This window comes from Xyrauchen texanus, chromosome 20 (genome assembly GCF_025860055.1).
Source record: "Xyrauchen texanus isolate HMW12.3.18 chromosome 20, RBS_HiC_50CHRs, whole genome shotgun sequence".
Classification (NCBI taxonomy): Eukaryota; Metazoa; Chordata; class Actinopteri; order Cypriniformes; family Catostomidae; genus Xyrauchen; species Xyrauchen texanus.
The window spans coordinates 35,647,260-35,671,146 of NC_068295.1; the positions used below are offsets into that span (position 1 = coordinate 35,647,260).

The 23,887-nt window shown below is 38.9% G+C and overlaps 1 protein-coding gene across 4 annotated transcripts in view; it reads left to right on the forward strand.

The window, feature by feature from the left end:
• Positions 1 to 23,887, forward strand: part of LOC127660706 (protein quaking-like) — a 130,755-nt gene that overhangs the window by 21,447 nt on the left and 85,421 nt on the right. For all 4 annotated transcript variants that reach the window (XM_052151081.1, XM_052151084.1, XM_052151082.1 and 1 more), the window contains exon 2: positions 20,058 to 20,200. In XM_052151081.1, coding sequence (XP_052007041.1) covers positions 20,058 to 20,200 — 143 coding nt within the window. The remainder of the gene's footprint in view (positions 1 to 20,057; positions 20,201 to 23,887) is intronic.

Here is a 23,887-nt window from a genome sequence, read left to right on the forward strand (position 1 = left end):
TCATTTTTGTGCTAGGACCAAAAAACTGTGAAATTTTGGTTTTTGTGATAAAGTAAATTTTTTAGGCCAATGAAGCTTTTTGCAATTATTTAAAATGCATCACTCTGCACAATAATCTAGAAACAATGTGAATCAACACCTGAAGCAGAAACTTTGTGAAATACAACATTTATGTCACTGCCAATACTTTTGGTCACAACTGTACGTTGAGTTTGAAATCCACTTTATGTTGATGCATGTAGCATAATAATGCAGGTATTAGAGAACGTTTTTTGTAGTTAAGGACCCTAACGGAAATTAACCTTTGTTTTACAACAGTAATACTGTCGTTTCCATATAGTAACCTTGAATTTACTATAGTATTGTAACCATGACAGTAACCTTGTTAATTTTGTGGTAACTATGATTTTACTACAAATAAAATGTTAAAACTATGGTTATTGTAGTAAAACATGGTGATTAGTAGTGAGGGCAAATCTCTTGAAGTGTCTGTCAACAGTAAAGGCAAACCTGAAACAACGTGTACAAGCATGAATGTTATTTGAGAGCTAATTTTCTGTTTTTAAATATTATTGAGTGGATTTTGTAAAAAATAAATTGCATATCCTATTTGCTATTATAAAATCATATCTAGGGCTGTCAATTGATTAACATTTTGAATAGAATTAATTGCAGGTCAGTTAATTAGGGCTTTCGATTTAACATGTTAATTTATTGAAATTAGTTATATAAAAAATAATGCATAATAAAAATGCAAGGCCTGTCCAACGGCTGAACAAGCGCCGGCAGATCGGCGCGATGACCACGCGATGTGCCCCGTGGCGTCATGCCCATCTCGGGACTCGAGTTTGAAGCCAGTGCTGAAGCAGTCTCATATGCATCAACCCGAGCGGTGTGACCGCCAGCGAGGAGGGCATATGCCCCAGGTGCCCCTGAAATTGTTTCAGTGGGACCGCCGTTCTCCACCTGAGTGACTTCAGGTAGTTCTGCACCGACTGCATACTCGCTTATGAGGTGCGCCATCATAGAGACTGAGTCTAACTCCATTTCAAGAAAATAGACGGTAGTCTCGGACGGTTCCGCCAGGTGGTGGCGCCTTGTGGGCACAGGTCCAACGCAACCGCCTTGTCCACCTGGGGAATCGCCAATTACCCCCTGGCAGCCCCACCATCGAGGGTAGAGAGAGCGAAGGAGCTCAGAGATCGGGTCTGGGAAGAAAGGGACTAGGGCAGGGTGCGGCCGTGAGCAGCGCTCCAGGCCCAAGAAACAATCATCAAGCCGCAAAGGTTCAGGGTGGGGCAGAGGATTCCACTCCAGCCCGACACTCGCAGCCACCCGGGCAAGCATGGCCGACATCTAACCGACACGGCCTCAAACCTGTAGGTAGAAGGACCACGGTGGGGAGCCACGGGGAAAAGCAGTGATCACAACATTGTCATTGTCATGTTCTTGCAGTGAGAACATGACCCATCCACGAACGCTGTCTCCTCGTGAGGCAGCAGTCGTGGGCCATCGGAAGCGGAGAGGTAACCACAACCAGGAGTTATACACAAAGGGAAAGGCATCTTTAAAAAGATGCTATCCGTGAGTGCCACTATGTTAGAAGGACATATATCGACACAACATGGAATGAGTGAGCATCATATAATGTGTAGTTGTAGTGTTTTCAATTTAACAAATGGAGAATATAATTTACAAATCCCTATTTTTTTTTACTAGCATTTTTCAACTTTTAACTTTCAAAAAATATATATACTGTATAATATTATAATTCATCTTGAAATATATTGCATTGTTGCAGACGAGTAAAGCACAAAACGTTTTTGGTCAACACAAAAAGTTGCTTTAGAAGTCAATATATTGTTAATATATTTCAGCATAAGCCTACGCATAAGGAGTTTGTCAATCTGTCCTGTTCTCACAGAAAGCGTTTTTGCATTCCGTCTGTGCTATTAATTGTTTGGGCTATTTACATATGCGTCAGACAGACAGTTTTGCTGGTTTTTCAACATCATAAACTCTGCATTTTTAGGATGCTGTGTCAATTTAAATGTAGTTGAAACTTTGTAAACTGGGTACTGAGATCCCTGCATTATGTTGTGCTTTGCTCAACTGTCAAGAACGCGATCTGTGTGACCGGCTCTCATTCTGTGGATGCATTGCTTGTAAGGTTTGATGAGAAGTGCTGACTGCTCCCTACTAATGCGTCTCGTAAAAACACAAAGTATCATGTAATTCAAACATGAATTGCTCAGATTGTAGGAAAATATGCACTTTTATTACGGAATTTGACTGATGTGGTCAGGGAGCATGTTTAACTGTGTTAATTTATCTAACACATAATTTGTTCTATTATTATTCGCTCTAAATCAACGTGTTAAATTGACAGCCCCATATTATTGGTCAATCAGCTGTTAATACTGTCCCAAATAACATGTCTGGTAAGAGAATCCAATTGATGTCTTTTTCCACCAGAGCACCATGTCAGCATGTCTTGGTGTTGCTCAGAGCTGTTCTTTGTCGTTGGGCAATTTTTTTCAGTCTGCTCCAGATTCAAAGGTAACGCTTGGTCAGATTTAAGAATTGTTGCTGCTTGGGTAGTAAAAGGAGATTGATGTGTTTACCTTTCGTCAGCAGTACAAGGTGCAAGGTGTGGGAGAGACATTTAATTGAATCTTTCCTCTTCTGAATGATTTTCATACGTTCTGGGCTGGAGCCAAAGCAGATGCCTTTTAAAGGACACGGAGGGACCATCTAATGTGTCATCTATTAGACTCTTCTGCTTAATATAGATAAAGAGCAATCCCAGCCATCTGAGAAATGATCGATTCCCTTACCTTCCTAGTGTGATTTATCTCATACCCTTTAAACACCAAATGTGCATTTTAATCCTTTGTTAAAGGCTAATGGCTCTCGCAGGTTTATATATAATGTCAGTATGCAGCCAAAATGTCCCTATTAATGGGGCTTGGTTAGTTTTGTAGTAGAGTTTTTAGATGTTGTTTAGGGGGCTGAGTTTCTTATTTATCAGAGTTCTTGTTGAGGAGTTGTGCAGCAGGATTTTCAGGGATAATGGAAGGGATTGGTTAGCCATATAGCAGGGTTTTGCTGTGAGTATTTAGGATTTGGGTAGTTCTAAGGAAGTGCCTGGAGGCATGTGGCATGTGCATTTGTGTGACAGAGTAGCCCATATGCTGGCCTCCGTGTGGTGCCCAGCAGAATGTCACTCCTGCTGCATATAAGCACTCACCGCTAAGAGCCGTCATTTCCTCTGTGTCAGCACCTCCTGAGGAAGCACACACATACACAAAATAAGCACACACACACACACATACTTTACACACCAGAGTTGCCCCGAGGCCTTTGGCTGCCTCATTCTGGCTGATGGGATACCCCCCTCCCGTTTAAATGCTGCGGGTACGATTCTGAAAAAGAAGGTGCTGCCTCGCACTTTTAAATAGGGCAGAAATCGTTACATACAACAGAGCAAGTAGACAGATCTAGGCTTTTTAACACTCAAGGGCATTTGCACAAGGGAACAAGAGCACAGAAATATATGATCATGCAAATTTATTATGGAATATCCACTCAGTTCGTAGACCTGGAGAGAGATGCTGCTTCTTTGACTCCTTCAGTTTTTCTTTGTAAAGGGCTTTTCACACTACTCTAAACCCTTGGTTAAAATAATTTTAACCCCATGTTAAGACCACATTTAACCCGGAGTAATTTTATTTTTAACCCCATGTTAATGGCATTTTTAACCTTGGGTTACTGTCATTTTAAGCACATGTTAAGGCCACTAGGTAAACATAAATTTAACCCCATGTTAAGGACAATGGGTAAACATGATTTTAAACCTCATGTTAGAGCTACTTTTATCCCTGGTTTAGCATCATTTTAACACTGGGTTAGCAGTTATTTTAACACTCTAAGGCCACTTTTACCCATGGATGAATGTTATATTTAACCCCATGTTATGAACACTTTTAACATTGGGTTAATGTAATTTTTTATCCCCATGTTAAGTCCACTATTAACCATGGAGTAATGTCTATTTTAAAATGTTAAGGCCAGTTTTAACCTTGGATGAATGTAATTTTTTAACCCCATGTTAAGGCTACTTTAGAACTTAGGTTAATGTAATTTTATCCCCATGTTAAGGCAACTTTTAACCATGGGTTAAAGTCATTTTTAACCTATGATCAGATGATGATCAGTCATGAGCCAAACCATTAGAAAAGACGTAACTCATAAAATACAATAATCACATTCGTTTAACTGTGTTTTTAGCCACCTCACGTATCTCTGTGGATTTTTTCATGATCTATGTACAGTGTTACACAGTGTTTGAGCTCATTTTAATCGGGATTCTCTTCTGGAAGTTTCCATATTCTGTTTATGTTTCATGAAGTAATAAGCAAAGTCACTTAAGTATATATTTGAGTTACATTTTTGTTGTGTTTTCGTTTATTAATTCATGAAACATGTACAGAATATGGGAAATGGCATTTTGTTACAGCAGATAATGCCGAGCAAAACAATGTAACAAGGTGCAGACATGTTGAAATAATCCTTTCAGAGCAACATGAGCTTGACTTGCAACTCTAGCCTGGCTATTTTTTATTTTCTTTTTTTCCGGTGATCGGCTAATAATATATCAGCTACTGATATATTGTGCACCCCTAATTTTACCAGTAACATGACCATAAGCAAAAATGGCAGCCTTCGTTGTGCATACTTCCAGGGGTTCCTGCGCCCATCCAAGCACCACCATAGAAATTAATATGGAAGCTAATGGATAGCTCTCTCCAGGTATATTAGAACTCCTTGGGTTAGCACCACTTTTAACCTTGGCTATGAAACCATGCCAAAGGTATAGTGCCAAATACAGTGCATTGCAGTGTTTGAATGTAACATATTCCTGGAGCTCAAACGATACCCCTAGGAATGCCAAGGTCACGGGTTCAAATCCCACTGAATGTACTGTAAGAAATGGTAAAATGTATACATGTACCTTGAACACACCTTGATGAAACGAATGTAACAGCCAATTGTTCATCAACAGACAATCAATCAGTAACTGAACAGTAATATGCAAAAGAAACTTAACCCAGGATCAACTATACATAAAGTGTAAAATCTCAATAACTTTAATTCCCAAGAGTAATTACTAACCCAGGGTAAAGTATGAACCATGTGAAACATGGAACAAGATAACCCAGGATTATGTTAACCCAGCATTTAGAATGACCCTGGGTTAACAATTACAAGTGTGAGATTATGTGAATTATTGTTTGTGTTCCACTGCAGTAACAGGAGAGAAGGAGTGTTTTTTTAAATGCACTGATGCCTGCTCTCCTCTACAGCACTCTGAGCTTATTGAAGTGGGTCTGTTCCAGAGCGGTGATGCAGGCAGTGTATCCCCCTCCTTCCTCTTCGCTTTTCTATTTCCTCCCTCATTTCCATTGTGGGGCTTGTGCCACTGAAGCATTCCCTGCTTTTTCCGGCGCATTCTGGTGGATTTGTTCCCTCAAGGCACAGATGGCCATTGTCACTGTCTGTTGATGTGACCATGCAGGAGGACACAAAGTGTTGCGTCATTGCAGTCAGTACATTTCCAGTCTCTCACATACTTAACCAAAAACGAATGCATGCTTTCCACATCCTTGTCACGTCTCCTCCTTAAAGCAGTGGCAATTAATGGAGTGTGAGTGTTCTTCATTTTGATAGAGACGGTACGACATGGAAGCCCACAACCTCCCTATTGACATATTGACGTCCAGTATGCTGGTTAACCTTGATTAGTTACAGTCTGTGTTGTGTTCATGAGTGGGACTGAGTTAGCAGCTCTTCAGCTGAGCCAAACATTATCTTGTTTACCATGACAAGATTCTTGGAAAGATACTCTGAAGTTCTTTAGTATTGCTAATTCAGACGTCAATGGTACTTCATCAGGCAACATTGTTTCAAGATGCTTCTTCTAAAATTTGACCAAAAAATAGACAATTGTTGACTTACAGTAAGAGTATAGAGCTATAAAACTAATGTTGATAGCTAAGGTCAGATATGTTTTTGTCTTTGATGGAATTAATGAAAAATGTTTGAGTTCATGTTAAAGTGACTGACATTTGATTTCAGATTTTGGTATCTTTGCAAATCTGAACCAAGTTGGAGACAATGAGCATATTTACATGCATGTTCTAACATTGAATATGCTTTAAAAGCCCACAAATTTTAAAGTCATGCCTTAAATGGGTTTCCTTCATCTTGTTAAGGTCAGAAATGGTTTAAGCATAAACCGATCGGCAGATGAAGATTTTTGTACATTACCTATATTTCACGTCGCATGTAAACACCTTATCCATTGTGCGTAAGTGTTGTGCACATGTCTGTTTACATTTTCATGTCAAAAGCAGAGAATCATCTGATGATTTCAAATCTCATGTTAATGTGGTTTCACCTGGAAATATGAATTTCTCCCACCTTGCTTGTGCCTCATGATTGTCTATAATCACACACACTAAGAAAACAGCACCAAGTTTGTTGCATTTGTCCGTCTTCAATTGCTTGCATGTCTCTCATGTCTTATCTCTGCCATCCAGCAAAAAGGTTTTGTTTCTCTGGAGGAATCCGAAAGATTCTGCTTCAGTTTCCTTCTGTTTGTATCATCCACACAAGCAGGCATGTTTTCTTTTTTCATCCGAGCACTGGCGAGTGTGTATGTGTGTATGTGTGTGTGTGGAAGCAGCAGGTTTTTTTGAGGGCCGCGCAGTATTATCATTCCGAGGAGAGCGCAGGCCCAGATGGCATCTCTGTTTGAGAGCGCGCCCTCTCTCCCCCTCCTTCGCTCGCGATGCAGTCGCCTCTGACAGAGCAGCATAATTACAAACCCAGAAGGACGTCATCTCTGTCTTTCACGATGTTCCCTTTCCTCTGTCTTTTCATACTTTTCTCTATTTACTCTCTGGAAAGTGTCAGTAAAAGCATGTTTTTTTTTTTTTACTTATGTCTGTGGTGGGGTCAGGTGTAGTTTTCATTCTCAGTGTCCACGCTGTAATATCACTATCCCTCTGTGCTCACATCCTACTCATGCTCTCTGCCTCTTTTTTTTGGTGTTACATGATACCTATAGCCACCTTTAAGAGCACCTTGAAGAATAGGCAGTTTCTCATACTGCTTAGTGTGTTTCTTTGCCACAATGAAGGCAATAAATCATTTTTCAATAAATCATTTTCTCCTTCTCTTAATTAGCAATTTTGTCACTGTTTTATTTATGGTTGGGCAATACCACTTATTTACTTTTCAATCTGATATAAATTACTATCAAGGCCAATATCGCAGATATTGATACCGATACTTGCGAATGGTTGTGTCATTCAGCATTTCTGCTCGTTAAGATGAGTGAAAGGAGAAATAGATGCAATCATATGTAACTATTTGTTTATATTGATAATAGTAATGTCACTTGATAACATTTTAATCGCGATTAATCACATAATTTTGCATAGTTAGTCGTGATTAATCACAGATTTTGATAGTGCTGACATTTTACTCAATATATACTTTTTTCCTGTCAAAACACACTTATTCCCTTCTAAGGAAAGACAAAAAATCCCCAATATGTGTAACCATTTTTTATTAACATTTTCCAAACAAAGCCTTCCACAGTATAAAGATAGAAATGCACTAAAATAGCATCAATTCAAGTAACATTAAACGTTTTCTAAAGTCTAAGTGGGAGGTTAACTAAATAGAAGAATGAGTTTCCACTAGGGCTGAAATGATTAGTCGATATTATCGACAACGTTGACGATAATAAATTGTCATTGTTGAATAGTCGTTTGATCTCGTTTAACATACATGAGATCACCTTAAACTCTAATGATGATGCGCAAGAGCAGCACTAAAGTTCGCACCTGAATGAGGAGAAGAAGAAAACACATGTCCAGATGCACACTAAACTTTCTAAACAGCTTTAGGTGATGTAGATTACAAAGAATGAGGGAATTATGCAAAAATACAAAATAATAAATACAGAAGCATTCTCGTTGTGGAATAAGTCGGAGTCGGAGCTCTTTAAAGGAAACACCCCGGTGTTACACCTTAAATGCAGTTTTAATGCGTTTTAGCTTGATTAAAAGTTAAAATAATACAGAAGCAGGTCATGTAATTCACTACAAACTCCGAAGCTGGCATTTCTCTGTGCAGTCAGCACCTCTTCTATGAGTTGCGCGAATGTCCCGATCTGAGGAGGAGAGATTGAAACTGCACCTGGCTGAGACTCACTCTGTGGCGGGAATGCTCATCCCTCTCATGTCGCTTGACGCAGCTAGATTATAACCCGAATGCTCGTGACTTATTGAATCATAATATATGTCACTGTGCATTTCTTATCGTGAAGAAAATTGCCAATAAGCAGCTTTATTGATAAGAGAGAGTTTGTGTGTGTGTGTGTGTGTGTGTGCTGCGTGTGTGTGTGTGTGTGTGTTTGTGTGTGTGTGAGTTCAATATGGTTTGAAGTGAACAGAAAGGGGAGAGAGGGTAGTCTTCGCCCCATTATACACTGCAAAAAAATAAGTTTATGATTTGTTATGGCTTGTTTTCCAATAAAAATATCTAAAACTCATTTAAAACAATGTACATTTACTTAAGGAAGTATACTGCAGAAGAAAAAATTATCTGAGAATGTTGAATATAATATTAAAAATACAAATATTTTAAAATATCTAAAAATCTTTTAAAATAAAATGTATTCACCTGAGAAGCAGAGTATTGCTTTTAGAGAATAAATCTTGAGTGTAAGTAGATTTTGTCTTTACTGCACTCTCAGAATTATAACCAAGTGAAAAAATACACTCAAATACAAAATACATTTAAGATACATTCTCTTAAAGCAAGTCTAAATATCATGTTGCTTCTCAAGTAAATGTAACTTGTTTTAAGGATTTTAAGACCATTTAAAATGGAAAACAAGACAAAATACTTGATTACAATAGGATTTTTTGCTGTGAATTTCTTTAATTCAACTTAATAAAAAGTATTTTTCCCCTTTAATTCAGTGAATGTCATTTAGAGGTATTTTTAAAGATGATTTTGTCCTCTTTGTTGTTAGTAAGCATGTTTAATACAACCTTTTAAGTCGGGACACAAGCTGAATAATCGGTTAAAAAAGAATGATTAATCATTGCAATAATCGCCGAATAGTCGAACAATCGTTCTAATAATCGTTAGATTAATCGATTATCAAAATAATCGTTATTTGCAGCCTTAGTCTCCACATAGGTTGCATTTTCATTGCAATGGGCATTATGATTAATATCAGGGCGTCAGTGCCAATGTCAAGCACTCCACATGAAAAGTGCTTGCAAACACCATCACGTTCTGCAATTTGTGTTAGTTAAGACTTGACGTGCTTCTGTGATAATTAAATTGTGCATTATAGAGGCTGCAAAGTACTTGATTTATATCACAAGTCCCACATGGGCTTATTTTGTACAATAATAGCGTTAAGAGGTCCTTTCCACATTATTTGATCACTGACACGACTTGTGTTTCTGTTTGTGGTGTGTACAGTGTAATGATTCAGGGCAGACCCATCGCAAAGGTTTCCCCACTTCTCTGAGCAGTATATATAATTTTTTTATGCCTTATTAATGGTAAATGCGTTCATCACGATTAAGAAAAAAATAACGTCTTAAACCTTTTCAATTAATTGCATGTGTTAATGCATTGAAAGTAATGCTCTAATTACTATTTTTTTTTTTTTTTTTTTTTAATTACTAATGTTTTCATGGCTAATAAACTATAAAATCACTAGTTTAATAAAAACCTTTAGTATCTATATTTTTATGAGTGTCAGTCCTTTTAATACAACATCAATATCTGAAGTATTGATACTTCCACCCATCCCTAATTTTGTTTCTTGTTGCCTCATCTCTTAGTTGTGCTCCCAAAAGAATATTTAATTGCTCAGAGGTTGGTCTTTTAAAGCCCAGAAGAATTAATGGAGTTCTCAGTTAAGCATCATTTAGAGGTGTGAGTGTTAAGTGTGTAATTTCTGAGGCACTAACACCATAACGTCATGTGAACGTAATTAAATTTTTTTTTTTAGTCTGTTACAGTTTGACACAAGTTTTTGTCATTTTGCACATTATAATTAACTAAAATTGTTACTTAAATGTTATTTTATTTTTAAATGTTATAAAATTATATGCAATTATAGTCAGTAAAACTTACTACAGGTAATGAATATGACATGACAAAATATTTACAAATTTTAAAGGACATTTTTGTCAAAAGACTAAAACTATGACAATAACTAAAACTGTAGAAAAACTATGACCAAAAACGGTGTCAAAAATAACACTATAAGCTGGAGACTTGAGCAAAAGTCTTGATTTACTCCACTTAATCTCATTAGAGTCTAGGGAAATAATTAAAATATTAATTAAATCATATGGGAATTTTTCTTTCTATGGGTGTTAATATGTCTATTATTTTAATTTACAATTTTTCCTTGTTCTTTCTCTTATACTCTACTTCTAGCAGTCCCCCCATGCTTTTCTGTTTTTCTCTCTCTCCATGCGTACATCTCTCACGGACTACATGTCCGTGTTGTCGTACTGTATTCATCTGTTCAGATGATCACGCCTTGCTCACAGGCATTGTCACATACGTATAATGCTCTGTGATTTCATCTTGCAGCTATCATTAGAGCTGAAGTTGTCATCTATTCGGAAGACACATCATTTTACAGGTGTTTGGTCAATATTAAGAAAGCCGAGGTGTCTGTGATTTGTCACCAGTAATATCTACGAGGTCAAAGGAGGCGTGGCGGCTACAGCTGCCGTGTTTTCAGTTGAAAATTCTCTGATTGAGCAGAGCTGTGATTATAATTGGAGATCACTGCCAAGATAGAGTTGCCCGGTTGTTGAGGGGCACTCACTCTGGGGCTGGGCTAATAGTCTGTGATGCCGGTGAAAGGCGAGTCTGATTGTGGGAGATCTGGAAGGCAGATTGTGTTGAAGTGACAGTTAGGATAGATCGAAGTGTATTGACTGGGCATTGCAGGGATGCAGAAAAGTGTTTCTAGAGATTTCCTTTCTAGAGACTTAGAAAAGAAGCAGCAGCCCTTCTGAAAAGATTTGCATGGTTGGTCACTATTTGTTTTGAATGCAGGTGCCCAGAGTGTAGGATACTAGTTTGCTGATTTAACCCCTAAAGTCTGCTTAAAGGAGTAATTCGCCCCAAAATTAAAACTTTTTTATTATCTACTCATGTTGTTCTAAACACGTTTGTATTGCTTTCATCTGTGAAACACAAAAATGGGCTATTTTTGCTAAAGGTAGACAATTCAGACAATGAATGTGAATTTGGATTGGTGCTGTCGTGCTCCAAAACGGACAAAATGGCACCAAAAAAGTGCCATAAGAGTAGTCTATACAACTTGCACACTATATTCCTAATCTTCTTATGCCACACAATAGGTTTTTATGAGGAAAAGACTGAAATTTAAATTGTTTTTGAAAATTAATTAACAGTAATTCAGATTTTTCAGTGAACATTCAAATTTAAACCTAATGATGTTTGAAACCATTGACAAACCTGCGTGTATTTAATAAATAATAAAATAATTTTTATTTTGGACAAGCTGTTCCATGTTGGTTTACCAGCATCTCAGACCAAACTGGAGTTTTGCTAGACCAGCATCAACCAAGCACTAACCAGTCTGAAGTATCCTAAAGCAGCTTGGAAATCTAGCTGGTCTTGGCTGGATGTGTTGGCTGTTTTCCGTAATTAAGTTATGTGAATACTTGCACATCTGTGTTGGAGGAAGCTTCCATCACACCATGGACTCTTTGTGTATGACTGCGCATGTAATGTGTGCCAAAATGAGTATCAGTATGTGCGCAGGTGGTTGTTGCGTGCTCAGTAGTGCGGTAAGTCCAGCCCTGGAGGCCAGCACAGGAAAATGATTGAATTCGGAGGACAAGAAAGCTGACAAATCACTAAAAAAACGCTTTTAAAAATGCTTTAATAACGCTGTCCATAAATCATCACTGACAGTTTAATCGGGTCTGTGACCTGATCTGTCCACTGGGCAGCCCTCCCTAATCAGCCAATGAAGAAAACAACCTTGAGCACATCATGCATTCTAGGTATGTGCAAACTACATATTTTCATAATCGACTACTTGGTGGGTCTTTAAAAAGATAGTTCATCTAAACTAGTGTCATAATTTACTCAAACTCATTCTATTTGAAACCTGTATGTTTCTTTTCTTCCATAGAAAACAAAAGGAAATGTTAAGCAGAAAGTTAGTTTCATTCACCTTTCACTTTCATTGCATTTTTTTTTTCCCATGCATAATGTCAACCATCATGATCCATTCCTGATGCATTCTTTTCTGTTTATGCCTTTAAACACTGTGCATTTGGATGTGAGCATCTATAAACATGTCCACATTGCCCAACATGATCTGACAGTAATATTAAATCACTCAGCATGCATTTGGAGGCACTGCAGGGATTTGAACTCTTTTGGTAAATGAGTTTATCTGTTTGGTAGCAAAATGTTATTCCTATGGTTTTTTAAGGTTTTTACAGCTGTTAGCAGTTTGACAACTAATGGCTTGGTGTTACTCAGCCTTCTAAAGCTGGACGAGAATGCAGTTTAAATCGCTGTTGTTAGAGCCAGTGAAAGATGCACGTCTTCGTCTCCAGCGCGGCAGAGCTAATCCTCAGCATCTTTGCTGTGAAATACAGACTGAGCGGCCTTGACGTAGAACTTTGGAGTACCGGTATATTTGTAAAGCTAATATGGGGATCTGGATGGACTAGCTGGTGTTTTAGATTATCATAACAGGATACTTGGAGCCAAGGCAAATTTATCATTGAAATCACAATCAGAGCCTTGTCTTCACAAATAGTATTTGTGTGTTTTATTTCATTTTTGAGACTCCTTAAATCTTTCTAATTTCCTGTGTTGGGTTAAATGCTTTACATTTGGAGTAACAAGTAAAGTAACACATTACTTCTTAAAATAACACCATAATTCAGAATCTGAATTACTTTTTCAAATAAGTAACATTTACTTTTCTATTTTTCTAATTGATTTACTGACAAATGCTAATGAAAACCTCTCCCCTCCCTATAACATAGTCACGTAGGTTTATGCAATGCACAACACAGTGTCTACTGTCTACACTTCAAGCTACATCTCACTTATTATCATCAATGAAGCTGTCTACACTGCAAGTGGTGTATTGTGTAGGTGTTCCATGCAAATTATGTAAATGGAGACTAACACAGATCTACAGCTATAATACCACTTAAAAATAAAAAACACCTGCAAGCCAAGAATAGTGCTACCATCCTGGAAGAGAGAAAATCTTAAACAACTGACTGTGAGAAAAAGTAACACAATTAAGCAATATCACCTAAGCACGATTACTGTTGCTCCATATATTAGCATAGCTGTGATTCGGAGAGGATTTACAGAACAACAGCACTCATGCTTATACGGTATTGATTAAATGCAAGTTAGTTCATGCATTTATTTTCCACCCGCGAAAATAGTTCCGTAAGAAGCCAAAGCATGAAGCAGAACTTCACTAACTGCTCTGCTCACCTAATTTGGTTGTGAATTAATGGTGTTTAATTTTTTTTAAGAGTATCAGTGTTTTTGAAACAAATCTTTTAGGCAAACAAATTGTTCTCAATCACTTTCATTGTTTCGGTAGAGAACGGGTCTATGATTGAATGACTCATAACATAAAAAGATATAAACTCGACTGACTCAAGGGGCTCGAAGGGAGCTCTCCGAAGGCCTGAGAGCGACCACTGAGAGGTCCCAGGAGGGAAAGAGGCATGGTCTAGGGGGTTTCACCCTCATGGCACCTCTCAGGAACCTGATAATCAGGTCATGCTTACCAAGGGACTTACCTTGGATGTCATCTTTTTTAATGCTGCTATAGCAGCTACATAAAACTTGAGAGTGGAGGGGGACAGCTGCCTGTCCAGACTCTCTTGCAGGAAGGAAAGCACTGACCCGACCTCGCAACTCTGGGGTTCTTCGCCACGGGAAGGACACCACCTAACGAAGATACCCCACTTCAAGGAGTAGAGGTGCCTTGTAGAAGGAGCTCTAGTCTGAGCGATCGTGTTAACGATCCATTAGGTCCGCCACATCCCGTCCAGGGACCAGACATGGAGTTTCCAGAGGTCTGGGTGTGGGTGCCAGAGGGTACCCCATCCCTGAGAATGAAGGTCCTTCCTCAGGGGAACTTGCCAGGGGGGAGCTGTCACTAAGAGCGTGAGGACAGAGAACCAGGTCTGTGTGGACAAGTACAGAGCCACGAGGGTGACCTGCTCCTCGTCCTCCCTGACTTTGCACAGAACCTGTGCAAGTAGGCTCACTGGGAGGAATGCATACTTGCGTAGCCCTTGGGGCCAGCTGTGTGCCATCACGTCTGTACTGAGGGGAGCTCCCGTCAGGCCATACCAGAACGGGCAGAGGGACTCCAAATCAGCTGGACCACCTGAGGGTGGAGTCTCCACTGTCCCCTGAGCGTTACCTGCTGTGACAGAGCATCTGTTGTGACGTTGAGGTTGCCCGGGATGTGAGTGCCGCACAGCGACCTGAGTCACGTCCGACTTCAGAGGAGGCGGCGATGGGCGAGTTGAAATATGGGACGGGAGCGTAAACCACCTTGGTGGTTTATGTATGCCACCGTCGACATGTTGACCATCCGGACCAACACATGCTTGCCCTGAATCAACGGCCATAGCCTCCGCAAGGCGAGCAATACTGCCAGCAACTCAAGGCAGTTGATATGCCAATGCAGATGAGGTCCTGTCCAGGAGCCAGCAGCTGAGTGCCTGTTGCACATGGCGCACCAGCCGGTCTTGGAGGCGTCCGTTATAACCACGACACGCCTGGACACTTGCTGTATGAGGACTGCTGTCCGCAAGAACGCAAGGTTGGTACAAGAGCTGAAAAAGCGGCGAGAGCCAAACGATATGTGCTGCGGTGCCATGCGTGTCTCGGGACTCGGGTCTGGAGCCAGTGCTGTAGTGGTCTCATATGTATCAACTCGAGCTGTGTGACCGCTGCTGAGGGCTGAGGATGCCATATGCCCCAGGAGCCTCTGAAAATATTTCAGTGGGACCGACATTTGCCGCCTGGATAATTTCAGGAAGTCCAGCACCGACTGCGCGCACTCGTTCGTGAGGTGCGCTATCATTGACACCGAGTCTAACTCCAGTGGCAGTGAGGCAAGCCTGCATCATCCCAGTGCTGGACGGAAGCTTATGAGCGTATTGGGGAGTGGCCGGTCCGTGGGGATTTTCCCAGCGGAGCCGTACTCACTGAAGCCTGCAAATCGCCTCCGGTGTCAAGATAAGCAAGTCAAGCAAGTTAAACTCACATGACACGATCATACAGTTGTCCTTTTTCAATGTGAAAATCCCTTCCAGAGATGGTCAGCTGTAAACTATGCTTGAGGCATTCTCCACATCCATAACAGTTGATGCCAGATCTGCAGCTGCCGTTAAAATCCACTAAGACTCTCCCTAGCCAATCATGTTGATAGATAAAAATAAAATCAGGTCAGGGAAGTAGTGAACACAGTAGCGCAGTAAAAGTAAAATTACAACACTTAAAATATTCTAAAGTAAAATTACAATTATACAATTTTTAAACTACTTAAAAAAGTAACATTCTTGGGAAAAAGTAGTTAATTACAGTAACGTGAGTATTTGTAATTTGTTACTTTACACCCCTGCATAAAAGCTTATAATGTATCCCTTCCCATAAAAAGTTTACTTTTAAATATAGTTCCCCAGCACTATTCATGAAAGTTTCAAGGGCACTTTCTAAAACCTTCACACTCACTGGCCCTGTCCAAATGCCACACTCAGGCCTTCTGGTCCTCCTATATGTCCACACTTTGGTGAAGTAATGTCACAGACTTTATGTCTCCTAACTGACTCATTGCCTTATTGCACTATAAATTTGGTCTGATGGAACTGTATTGTTTTCTCTTTATGTATTAATCGCTTGCTTGTAATAGTTACTTTGTATAAAAGCTTCTGCTTAATGAATACATTTAAATGTATTCATAGCAATGCCTGCCACAGCTTTCGTGAGCAATCGGTTTGCTTAGATGCAACCTCTTACCTTTTCTTACTGTGTTTTATGGACACATGTTCCATTCATATAACTAACTTCCCTCTAAAGTTAATGGAAAGAAACGAGTCTAGAAGAACTCTCATTCTTCACTAATTACATTATTTTTTATGGATCGAGAGGCTCTTATTCTCCCACACCGACTCTTAATGGGCAGGTGCTGTTGTGGCCATCATTCTTGTCTACCCAAGCTCAGAGGAAGTTCTCTATCAATGCTACTGTCTTTCTTGGCGGTGGCCTTCGATGTCAACGTGGAAAGCTTAAATCACTTTTGATAACAACATTGCTATAAAGCCTGCACTTTACTTATGGCCACTATCAGGGCTCTTTTAAGCTGAGATTTATTGAGATGAGCTCGGACAACCATTAAACAGACATTTAGAAGTGTCGGTCCAAGGCAACCTCGGTCCACAGGCTATGATGTGGGAAGCTGCTAAAATATTTTTAGATTCTTTATAGCTGAAGTGTAATTTCTATAGATAGATCGTAAGGATAGTATTTAAGTAAATTTAGTAACTTTTTAAAAGATATACAATTTTTGAAATTGTGGGGACATTTTGTCGTTCCCCATGAGGAAAACAGCTTATAAATCATACTAAATTATGTTTATAAAAAACGTAAAAAATGCAGAAAGTTTTCTGTGAGGGTTAGGGGTTAGGGGATATAATATATAGTTTGTACAGTATAAAAACCATGTTTATGGAAAGTCCCCATTAAACATGGAAACCCAACATGTGTGTGTGTGTGTGTGTGAGTGTGTGTGTGTGTGTGTGTGCGTGCGTGCGTGTGTGTTTGTATATATGGCAGTGTGCAATCTCATTGCAATTATATCTCTGTTTCCACATTGATTTGCCCCTGAGAATTGAGACAGGGTATTCATCCTCCACTAATAAAATTACACAACATTGGCAGTGGCTGGAGAAGTGGAAATGTAATGTCTTATATGAAATATTAACATATTTGGTGGTTTTAATTGACTTTCCCACCATATTAGAACTCTCACTTGCTCTGTATTCTACCTCAATGCCTCTCTCTCTTGTTTCTAATTCCTGCTTCTCCTCAATGATAATAGTGGCTAGTTTCAGAAATGACAGTTATTTCTCACTTTATTAAGTGACATAAGGGATCACATGTAATTATAGTGATTGCCCTTCTCCATTTGACCTCATTCTCCTGCAGTAGACTGCAGAGTTTACAGAGTAGAGTAGAGAGCAGGAGTTTCAGAAGTTAAGAGAAGTGTGTCTTTATTTTGTTGTTAATCTACAGTGCTTTCTCCTGTCCCACTGCAATGTGCAGAGACTACTATTAGAAAGCCACTTGTATGTTGACTTCTGGAATAGTGTAAGTGTTGCGCCTCTGTGGTGCTTTCAAAATATTGCTGTGTTTGAGTGCAAAATGTTACTTTCTAGCTCAATCAATGGCAGGACTACCTGTTTGGCTGAACAATGAGAGATGGATGGATTTATTTTTAGAACCCTTTTTGGAAACAATTATTAGTTAATAAATACGTTTCTTTAGCTTCTGGCCATTTCGTTTTCTTGGGGTTGATTTTGATTAAATGAACATATTTAAACTTTTTACCCAACATACTTTATACCTAACCTAACTTTTTTATTCTAATTTTATTATTATTTATTGTAATGTAAAGGTCATAAACAACTGATAGAAACTTTTCACTAAGGCCATCATAATTTAATTTTGGTACTTTTCAAATGCCTTTATGTATATATTTTTATATGAAAATCCATTATAAAAATACAAATTATAACATGTTTAAAACAATCTAAACAAAGAGTGAAATAAACATAAATCTTATTATAGTTCACCTTATTGCATAAACCTTTATATTTATTGTCATTTTAGTTTTTTAATCTTCTTTTCTTTTTTTCCAATTACAACTGTCCCACAGTTGTGGTGTAATTTCCACCACTACAAATTTCCACCACTGTTTTTTTTTTCATAAATTGTGCTTCTTTACCTCATATTACACTAAAAAAGCAATTGTCCCGGCTGGTATAGCTAATGCGCGTGCGTGTTCTCAAGCTGCTTGACAGGCAATGTCTGTATCTAAAAGGCTCTTTTACCTGTTAGGCAGGACTTCCTTTCTACATCCGCTGATCGTTGGCTGCCATTCTGTGTTCCAATTTCTCCCATTCATTTTAATAGAAGTGGCCCGTCTCTGCTAAATAGTTGAACATAAATAATGTTAGACATTGTTAGTAGATAAATTATATAAACTAGTGAGAATGTGAAAAATGTCTGTGCCTGAATTTGAAGAAACATCCCATTATTGCTTATACACAGATTTTAGGATTTGGAAAAAAAAAAAAAACATTTTTTAAGTACTAAACTTTGATGCATAACTTTTCCCACATGTTTATGCTATGGACTTTAATGATACCTTGAATCATGTTGCTTATTGAGAGATAATTACTTTTTCACTGATTTGACTTACAATTTTCAGCTGACAGATGATAAAACGGGCAAAAATATCCCATAGACTTAGATTGAAGGAGGGAAACAAGCCATATCAGGAAGCCCTAGCCAGTAGCAATGACCTAACAATCACCCAGAATTCTCTAGCAACATCCTGGCAACCACCCAGAACACCCAGCAAACACATATCAATGTGCCATAAACCACTAAGAACATATTGGCAAACACATAGCAAAACCTTGTAAACAGCCCACAACTCCCTAGCATTGTGGTGGTGATTTTTGGCACAGGCAATGGACATTTTGTTGATCACTTGGTTTCTTTTTTGGAGGTATTTCACTGGGTAGACTCGGCCACTGTGAAATCTCGTAGGTCCAAAATTCTACTCCACAATATAGAATGACATGACTTCAGTCTACACTATCTTATCGACAAACTGCTTCCGAATGTGCAAGTAACCTAAAGTTGACCCCATCCTGCCAAATTACTGACATGTGCCAACACTGATCAGATATTTTTGTATCAGTTCAGATGTGTTCATCTTTGCCTGAGTTGCTACTGATCACATGTCCCGAGCAAAATCTCAACAATATGGGTTCTGTTCCCATTGAAACCAGGAAGTAATCGTTTTATCTTAAGCAAAAGCATGATTTGGAGTTTGTATTTCTGCTCTAAAATTACATTTTTGCACCATTGACAGTTAGGTTTAGGGTTGGGGTTTGGGTTAGGGTTATCTAAATATGCATTCCAGTTTGCTGTAATACGTCATTTACAACTAAAAATACAACTCACTTTTGGCCTCCTCTGTGCATATTTCACCACAACAACACTTCCACCTTTGGCCAATGGAGGCAGTGGTTTGAAATTCGGTAAGCACAAACCAATTTTAGCAGCAGAACTTTCAACCTCCTGTCTCCGTGATCATTCTGCTTCAGTTGTGCTTTGTTCTATTTTGTAGCAAAAGGAGTACAATTGCTCTGCGCCCTAGTAGATGTGTTATTTTCACAAGGTAAACCTTCGCTTGCCAGCTAGTCGAATGCTTTTCAGGATTACTAGTTGACTAAATGAGTATTTGCAAGCCAAGTTCTGATTTGCTGTAATTGTGTGGTGTCGTGCAGCATTTTCACTATTCAGAGAGAAAAGAGAAATTTGTTGATGGAATCTTTTCGTGTCATGCCTGGCTACGACATGGTGTAATGACATTCTGTGGTTCATTATGTTTAAGAACAGCGTTTAAGGAGCTTTTGCACTCTTCTACTGCCATATAACAGTAAAGTGCATATAATCCATAAGTAATTGTTATGCATTCAAAGAAATGTAGCATGTCATTATATCTCAATGCTACCCAGAAGTTTCAAATCCTGTTCTGGCCTATTGTGCATCCTAAATGAAATAGATACTAACACATAGTTTACATTTCCACTTTGTTTCAGAGATCAGCAGGGTACGAAAGGACATGTACAACGACACGTTAAACGGGAGCACAGAGAAGAGAAGCTCAGAGCTCCCGGATGCTGTCGGCCCTATTGTTCAGCTCCAAGAGAAACTTTATGTGCCTGTTAAAGAATATCCTGACGTGAGTATCAAATCTATAGCCCACAGCCGTAAAAGTCATTTTTCTGAAAATACACTTAGCTATATTTCCACTACACCCTTTTGAATAATTGATTACATATTACTTGAGAATGTGAGTTCCAATTCTATCAGTTTGTTTGTTATATAGTAATTAAATATTAAAATTAAATTTATTAATAATTAAAAATGATTTACAAATAAATGTGTACACACACACACACACGCACGCACGCACGCACACACACACACACACACACACACACACACACACACAAAAGCTCTTTTCTGATCCTAAGTGAGTAAGTGGAATGGTAAATAACTCTGCAGCTGCCCGCTATGGCTCTTATTTAATTACAGAGACATACAAGCCAATGTAATCTAGTTTTCCCTGCATTAGGACATGGGCCCACGTCCAGTATATTGATTTCATTAAGACATACTGAAGAAGTGAGGTTGCACAAAGTGTTCGAGTCCATTTTATGAGCCCATTTAATTTATTGTGTTATTAAGCTGATGGTTTGCGGTGGTCTGTCACTGAGCAATATAAATTCAAGGCTTTTTTTCTGTCTCTGTCATGGTCCGGAGTGAATATTTAAGTCCAACCATCACAACTGAAAGCATGAATTCCCGGCAATGATGAGTAATGCACAATTTATAAAAGACTTGAGTTAAACTCAATCGACAGTGTTTGTGGCATAATATTGATTACCACAAAAAATGTATTTAGTCTTTTAAAAAAAAGGAAAAATCTGGGTTACAGTGAGGCACTTACAATGGAAGTGAATGGAAGACATAAGTCTTTTATAATTTGTTATAAATTTGTTTTGCCTATTAATCCAAAAATTGGCCCTTTTCACTTCCGTTGCATATGCTTCACTGTAAATTCGATTTTCCCTTTTTTTTTAAAGAAAAGGAATGATGAGTCAAAATAATTTTTTTGTTGTAATCAACATTATTCCACAAATGCTGTCGATTGAGTTTAAATGTGAAGTGTGTAATTTCTGCGCTCCTAGTGTTAGCAAACGGAATTACAAAAATAAATTGTGTTTTCAAACAATCTTTGCACACATCCCTTAGACCCATCACAGCCTTTCGCACTCTCTGATTCCCTATGAACAAATAGGCCATACTAATTGAAAGGGGATAAACGTTTAACATCATAATGAACAAGATCACTATAACATAAACACACCGGATGGAAAGTGTGGCATAGACACTGCCTCATCCAAAAACATTGCTGGATTGATTGGCAGCTGGGTGTGCAGTGCGGGACATCCTGCACGTGAGGTAGGATTGTACTTCTTGTAACTAGTAAGCATAACAACAGCGGCATTATTGAACGTTTTGGAGCCCTAGGCAAGATCGCTTTTGTTGACGGGGGGATGGAAGTGGTGTATTAGCTACTTGCACGGCCTTCTCTGTATTGGCACTCATGTTTGCCGGAGAAATCTCATAATATGTGGTGTGTGTATGTGTGTCCTCCAACTTGTAAATATGATGCCAATGCTAACTCTGAATTGAATCCATACTGTCTCTGTTGGCGATGCTAACTTTATTTTCCTCTGTACATCTCAAACATGAAAAACATCTGCCATGGATTTTCAAATTCCTCCAGCTGAACAAGTTGCCACACCCCAAACTCACGCTAAAGGATGAGCTATAAAGGTATGGACTGAGCGGGCCGCTCAAAAAATAAACATCAGTGCTTTGATAGTGCCTGGGAGGCTCAGTGTTTACACTTTTGGTGAAGGAAAACCCATGAATAGCTTACCTATAGTTTTCAATGAACAATAAACTGGATAGTAGAACCTATTTTCACATCAAAAAAGTTACACACTTCATCTTTAACTTGTATTGAACCCCGGAATATTCCTTTAATTTATTATTTAAGAGATAGGCCACCTAAAAATGAATATTTTCGTTACAAACCCAATTGTTCTGTTTCAAGTGAAAGGGGACAAAGACTGTCAAGCTCAAAAATGGCGTCAATAACGTTTGGTCACGAGAGACGCACAAACCAATAGTCATTTACATCAAACCTGTTGTAATTCCACATTTGTCACCTTCACTTTCATTATATGGAAAAGAGCAGCTAGGATATTTCACCCTATGTGTTCCGTAGAAGAAAGCAAGTCATTGTTTCTAACAAAATGAAACAACATGAATAAACAATGATAGAATCATTTCGGGAACTAGTCCTTTAAATTTAGCACTTCCTTTGCACAGTCTCTACTAAACATTTTAGCATGCTCCTTTTCTCTGTCCATCAATTGTTGAAAATCTCTATTAACAGGGGTGACAGTGACACTGAATTCTGCTTCAACTTTCCAGTTTGTGTTGTGTCAGATCTGTTCAACCACATCACCAACGATCCTTGGTCAGTAATAAACAAATCTTTCAAGCAATCGCCGTCAGATCTTGCTCGCCTAAGGCTCCCAGCCCTGGGGTGCCAGTCCAGTTTCGACCTGATTGATCCCAATTAACTTATTCTATCGCTGCTTGATTCCTGCATATTGGCAGCACAAATTGAGTCTCTCCAGCAGGGGTGTATACACAGTTTGGGATTAAGGCCCTCTGTTTTGCTGAAGTTTCCTGGTTCAAGGGGTCTATTTATTCGCTTATATTTCCCACGGGAGAGCTATGTTGTTTAGCACAAGGTGGCCAATGAAAGAGTCGCACTGCATGTCTTTGACTACTTCATGCCTCAACAATATAAATGCTGTGTCTAGAGCCGGGTAGAAAAAATGTGTTGTTGTTAACACGGCCCCTGTTTGATGTATAAAATACCTTGAAACACCCTCACGATGGCCCAAACTTGTATGACTTTCTTTCTTCAGTGGAACACAAAAGGAGATGTTAGGCAGAATGTTTGGGACTGACAGTTACCATTCACTGACTGAGGCTTCTATCTAACATCTCCTGTTTGTCATATCAACAAATTTAAATGGCTTTTAAGGAGCCGTTTACACTGGACAATTTCTCGTGTTCAATAAACTTTTTTTAACGTGAACCAACATCTTTAACGTTGAACACAAGAATGCATGGACGGGGGGTTGGGTGGTTTACGAGGACTTTTTTTAGGTTACAAACTGGTAATTACAAGGGTATTATGCTATAAATGTGGTTTATGAGGACAATTCTAGTGTCCCCTTAATTCAAATTGCTTGAAAATGTGAAAATGTAGAAAGTTTTTCTGTGAGGGTTAGGTTTAGAATCTATAGTTCATACAGTATAAAAATCATTCTGTCTATGGAGAGTCCTCAACGTGTGTGTGTGTGTGTGTGTGTGTGTGTGTGTGTGTGTGTGTGTGTGTGTGTGTGTGTTCTGGCTACCCTTGCTGCTCTGAAGGACAGACAGGATAATAATTAGTGAGTTGGGGTTCATTAGGAGGTGGAGAGGATGAGTGATAAAATGAGATGTTCTCAAATAGCCCTCAGTGTAAATGGAGTCCTCCAGATCCACGTAGAGTGTGTGTGTGCTTGTCTGTGTTAGAGAGGGTGTAATAAAAGTGTAAAGTAACCTACTTTAAATGTAAAAAAACAAACAAACAATTAATTCAATGATTATGTCTGTCTTAATCAGCATCCTTGTTCAGTAGTCAAAGCACTGATCAGGGTGTCAGCCATTTCTAGGGCTGTCTTAATTGCAGAAATGTTGCAGTGCACTGAAACGTTCGCTCCCTAAAATA